The sequence below is a fragment of the Sparus aurata genome, chromosome 17 (assembly GCF_900880675.1).
Source record: "Sparus aurata chromosome 17, fSpaAur1.1, whole genome shotgun sequence".
Lineage (NCBI taxonomy): Eukaryota > Metazoa > Chordata > Actinopteri > Spariformes > Sparidae > Sparus > Sparus aurata.
Genome location: NC_044203.1, coordinates 15,504,625 through 15,510,624, shown reverse-complemented (window position 1 = coordinate 15,510,624; position 6,000 = coordinate 15,504,625). Strand labels below are relative to the sequence as shown.

General features: G+C 45.4%; 1 protein-coding gene across 1 annotated transcript in view; it reads left to right on the top strand.

The window, feature by feature from the left end:
- The first annotated feature begins 3,410 nt into the window (after positions 1-3,410).
- The window catches only part of adamts16 (ADAM metallopeptidase with thrombospondin type 1 motif, 16), a 56,749-nt gene continuing 54,159 nt past the window's right edge, over positions 3,411-6,000 (top strand). Inside the window, exons 1-2 of the mRNA XM_030392763.1 lie at positions 3,411-3,776; positions 3,884-3,965. Coding sequence (XP_030248623.1) covers positions 3,660-3,776; positions 3,884-3,965 — 199 coding nt within the window. The 5' untranslated portion in view covers positions 3,411-3,659. The remainder of the gene's footprint in view (positions 3,777-3,883; positions 3,966-6,000) is intronic.

Below are 6,000 nucleotides of genomic sequence, written 5' to 3'. Positions count from 1 at the left end.
TACAGGGAGGGTGCTCTATTGTTTCTGGGCCGGTACCAGTTGCCGAGCAACCAGTGGAGACTGCAGGTATTGTTTACACGTCATTTTTTTTTAGTGTGGATTCAACCAACAAGTAACTCGAGTTACTCAGAGGGATTTAGAGGTACTGGTAGGCAGAGTTAAGTTTCCTTTTGACAGAGGCTGGCTAGCTGTTTGCCCTCCTTTCCAGTCTTTGCGCTAAGCTAAGTTACCCAGCTGCTGGTGATTGCTTTAAATCTTAGCCTATTGACATGTGAGTGGTATCAATCTTCTCAAAAGATTCTCTGCAAGGCATTTTTCCTGAAGAATAACTTTTTCCCTTAAAATCCTTTTCCTGTTACAGCAGCAGCCATAAACATGCACAGAGATTTAAATTGTTGCAGATGTCTACAAAAAAAGATCATTGTTTTAGTGAATTTATCCCTTATTTCATAAAGATCAAACTCCTCCTGTCCCGAACAGTAAACCAATATGAATGCTTGCAGCTTGTCGAATGTAAATTGATGCATGTGTAGAGTACTTGCCTCAGTGTGTGTGTGGAAATACAGGAGAGGCAATGAGTTCCCTTTATGTGCCGGCTCTTTGTCTTTGTACATCCGAGGATGATGTTGAAGACAGCCAGTCAGGCAAACAAGCGGAGCTGAAAGAGAGCGGGCAGGCAGACAAACAAGCAGTCAGACAGACTGAGAGGCATACAGGAGCTCGAGCGGTTCAGAGGTCAGCTCACCCAAAGCAGCCGGCTCGGCTTGGACTACAGGGGGTGTCTTTATGCTCTCCAAACAATGCAGCGTCTTCTCTTTATTTTTTCTCAATGTGCTGTCCCTGCATACACCCAACAATGAAGCATACTGCTGTCAAGACTGTGTGAAAGTCTGAGAGCACAATACTGTCAAACTGTTTCAAAGTTCAAAGAGCTGGAAACTTTCCAATCAGCTGTGTGCATTTGCATTATTTGCTGAGCAAATATAAAGTCTTGGCTTACACGGAAATATGCAAGCGGTGTGTTTTCATTCACATGATAACAGTCAGGTGCAGAGTGAGGATTGTATGGCAGTGTGTGCACACATGTGTGCGAGTAAGAGGCGTGTGTGTGTGTGTGTGTGTGTGTGTGTGTGTGTGTGTGTGTGTGTGTGTGTGTGTCAGTGCAGGAGGAGGAGGAGGGGCGATGTAACTTCAGCAGCAGCTGACACTGTAAAGATATCTTGAGCCTCCAAACATATGGTAGGAATTGTCTTCATGATGGCATTTTATCACTGATTGAATCCAGAACTGGCAAAACTTAGACAGTAATCTGGAAGTAAATTTCGTATATATGTATCAGTTTTATAGGCTCAGAGCATATTACTCTTTTACTTTTTGCCCATTTCTCATGAGGAGTTGCACACCGGGGAGAGTGCAAATAAATAAATCCTTCACGTGTGACACTGTCGCTAATCGAACATGACCGATCATTTGGAAGACACATTAAACACCACAAATAAATAAAAAGCACAAATAAAGTCCTGCTTCTGGGTGCAGCCGCTGGTCCTCTGTGTAATTTATCATACAGGTCTTCTCTCGTCACTCTCTCTGAAACATACTGTACATGTTAATGTATGTATATTTTGCTTTAACTTGTACTTTTGTTCATTTAATATCCGAAACGTCATGACTTTAACTTAAACACTTTCCATTTTCTTCACTTTCATTTTAGTCTGATATTTCTACTTTTACTCAGGCACTGGTGTCAGATATCTGGCTGTTGAATGATTACCTTTAAAGGACACCTATTATTCTTTGTCACTGTTTTTCCTTTCCTTCAGTGTGTTATATCGGTTCTTGTGCATGTAAAAAGTCTTTAAAGTTAAGAAGGACGAAGAAGCTCCCCCTCTCCCACAGAAAACACCTTGAAGTGCCTGAAATGCTTATGGTAGAGGTGAAGCTAAGTTGAGGCTGAAAAAAATGACAGCGGTGACTTGAGACACTGTGAGCAGTGCTGGCTCAGACGTGTGTTAGCTGACCAATCAGAGAAGACTGGGTATTTGGAAGGGGGGATCTTAAAGAGACAGGCCCTAAAGTAGGGCGTTTCAGGACAATATGAGAGAACTGATGTGCTTTCTGTAAAACTAGCCTTGCAGTAATCCAAAATGAAACGATGAACCTGTAAATGAGAATTATATGTCTCCTATGTTGAGATAAAGACATAAAACCCCTTCTTCTGCATATTCCAGCTTCGTAGAAATAAAAGGAACCTATAAAAGAATACGTGCTGTAGACAGACACTTGTGGAACAGATGCTGGTGTTTAAAAAAAAAAAGAAAAGAGGATGGAACTTCATAGACCAGCTTGCTTACAATCACCTCCTGATTCCTCTCGCTCTGATGCTCTGACTCGGTGCCAAGAGATCACACCGTAAACCGTCACACATTTTATTTCCTTTCTCTTTTTTTGCGCTCATCTGGTTTTCTTTTGGGGAGGATGAAATGCTCCAGAATATGAAACAAGGGCTCCCGACCCTTTTTGGCTCCCACACTCCTGAGCACTTCCATGAATGATTGTGGGGAGGTTCAGAAAAACGCTGGCACGGCGCCTATCAGTGCAGCTGCGGAATACGGGAGAGATGGGAGAATGACGAGCGGATTAAACGGGGTCAGAGGTTACATTTCAGACTGTAATCCATCACAAATTACTGATTACCTGCTTCGGGGTGTAATCTCCAGGTCACGTTTGGGGCTGAGAAAAATCCAGACTACTGGATTCGAGTAAACATTTTCCTTCCTGTACTTAAAACGGTGAAATGCATCATCATTTAGAAAATGACCCGGTGTGGAACCAACATAACAAACAGCTGTTATTGCAATCTAGATGCAATTACTTCATTACCCTGCAAGCCAGCAGCGCAGCCTACCTGCTCTCTCCTGTTCTCTCTCACATGCATCCTCCTGCAACCCGAGAGATGGTTGCAAGCCCCATCTCTCAGCACACAGGTGTCAGATGTGATTGGCTAGGGGCTGTATTTACCACCACCTCCACCAGTAGACCCTCCCCCCCCCCCCCCCCCCACCCCCCCTCCTCAAAGCACACACAGCCCTCCTCAGCGGCCCTGTGTTCAGTCAGTGCTCCCTCGGGAAACAGATTCAGACTCGGTGCGACTTTCATAGGAGTGCGCTTTTGCTAAGACGAGACGCGGCCTATTTAAGACAATCACATGATTTCACTGGGAGTCAAAATGGTCCGCGGGGGTCACCGGGTAGAGAGAGGGAGAGAGAGAGGTAGTGAGTGAGCGCGTGTGCTTGTGTGTGTGTGAGAGAGAGAGAGAGCGAGAGAGAGAGAGAGAGAGAGAGAGAGAGAGAGAGAGAGAGAGAGAGAGAGAGAGAGGTTGGATACTGGTCGGATTGTCTGAGTGGAAAAAAAAAAAAAAAAAGGAAAAATGAGTTGCCGGGAGAGAGGACTGGAGCTCGCGCTTGGAAATGAATGGGAACCAAAGTGGCACAACTGAAGAAGAAGCCTGCATGTGAGACTAGTTGATGCTTCACTCAGTACAAGTCCTGCAGAAGTCCCTCTGCTGCTGCTGCTGCTGCTCCCTTCGGACTTTTTTATTGGAGCTCTCGGGACCGCTGATTTCAGCTTGTGCGTAAAGGTGACCCTGCCACAGCCGGGGGATGGCTTTCTTGCGTATTTGCGCGGAGTGGAGAAACCGGACCAGGACGCGGCCGTCGCTTCTTCTTCCTCTTCTTCCTCTCCTTCTTCATCTCTTTTGCTCTGTCACGCCGAGCACAGTAAGTGAGCCGCGTTATCTCACGCACACGCACGCAGAGCTCACAAAGTTGTCAGCACCTCACATGAGTAATTTTTCAAGTCCTATTTCCACTTTCCTCCCTCGCAGAGCGCGCTCCTGAGCGACGCTTCGGAATCTCGTCAGGACGCATCAGCCCTGCTCCGATCTCTCAATTTACCTCAACACACAGGTAGGTTCAGTGTTTTGAATGACAGCTTTTGAAAATGTATGCAGTTTTTTTTATTGTTATTTCAGGAGACTGCTTCGTGCATGTTTCTTTTTCTTGTATGTGCATATGAATTAAAAGTAAAGCCATCCTCTGTATCCGTCGGAGCATCAAAACAGCGCTCACCTGCGCTGTGTGCTGCCTCTCTTCACCGCTTGGGGGCGGCGTGCACCCTGACACAGAGCCATCAGTGTGTGTGCTGCCGCAGCACTGGAGCTTATGTCAGGCTCCATAGCAAGATAAAGGCATGACATTAAAAAGTCAAGATGAAAGTGTTAAATTAAATTGCTCCCTCGCTTTAGAAGTTCATACAGGTGGAGTCTCCAAAGCCTCCGATGAAGATGCACAAATTCTTGCAGTAGCTTGCAATAGTCAATGCAGTAATTTCTGCAGGCGGTAAGTGCAAACAAGATGTTCATCTGGTCTTTGTTTTGTGCATCGAACCCCATATGGTGTGCTGAGTCAGCAGCAGGCTTTGGCTGTGCTCCTTTCTTTGATTCTATTTTTTTTTTTTTTTCTTATTTCATTTGTTTGTCTTGTTCTGTTTCCAGGAAAAGCAGACGCGTAAACAAATAAACATCCAGACCTGCTCTCTCCGGTCACATGTGGAGATGATGCGAAGCAGAAGTATGAAGTGAAGGGGAAAGCCCTTTACTTCTGTTTCAGAGCAGCCTCGCAGCCAGCGCTGCAACAAGCTATCGCCGCAGTGTTAATGCGTTTAACATTCGTGCAGCTGCGTGATAGAGCGGGTGAGGAGAGGGTTCAATCTTTTGGGAAGCCAAGGCGCCCATTGGTGGGATCCCCCTATCAGTGCTAATGGCACTCAGGAGCCACTAAACCAACAAACTACCCACTGCAGGATCTTGTCTCAGTCCATCAGACAAGATGTGTGTGTTCCTGCAGACTCTGTGTTTGTATACTGTCAGATACGGGTCACTGCAGCTGGTTTTTGAGTTAGGGCGGAACAAACACAGTTGACTGGGTGTAACTGTGTGTGTTGGGGGTAGAGAAGACCATTTTCTGCCCAAGTGTCTGCACAGAAAAAAAGCCTTGAGACCTGAAAGTATGCACTCTGCAGTCCTGTAACACTCCGAGCAGATCTCGGCTGCAACCCTCCCAAGAGACGGAGGTTTGCATGTGCAGTCGTGTCAATGCAAGGTGCTTTAAATAAATGCGTCCACTAATAAGTGTATGTCATGTTGCGGGTGCAGGCTATTAGTCAGCCTCAAGATGCACCACACAGCCAAGTTCAAACCTCAGGCATTCACGCTGCCAGTGATGACACACTGTCTGTCACCCTGCGTGTTTCTCCCACTGCAGAAACATGTCTGTCTCTGCGCTATATTTACTCATTATTCTGGCTTGCTAAAGCAGGTCACACTGTACAGTAGCCGAGCCCGGCTCTCGTTGACTGTAAGTCCAAGGTTGCTGTTATTTCAGTGCACATTAAGCTGATAAAAGTGACCACGTATCAGTTTCCCATGGCAAGACTGAACACATTTGCGAAATGGCCTTTATTACGCTGTCACAAAATCAACAGTGGCACAGTTTTATTTGTTTGCTTGGTGGTTACTCATGGCCCCGAAGTGTATCCAGCGCATAATGTTTCATGGTGTGTGATAGCTTATGGTACCAGGCTCCATCCATAACCGCTGAGATCCCGCCACAGCGAGAGGAGTAACTGTAAAACACACTATAGTATCTCTTATTTCACAGTTTTAAAGGCGCACTATGTAGTTTTTGGGAAGACATTTTAATCAGAAGAAAAAGATCTTCATTGGCTGATTTTTATGGCTACACAATCTAAATGAACAAACTGACCTTATATGACAACCCAGCTTCATACTGATTTACTTTGTTTATATGTGGCGGACCCTGACACCTTTCTAGCTTCAAACAGTGTTCTGGGAAGCATGTTTCTCTAAAAACAGCTTGTTTATTCAGTTAGGGAAACAATAGATATTTCTGAGTTTGTTTTATTACCGCATTAACATTGCAA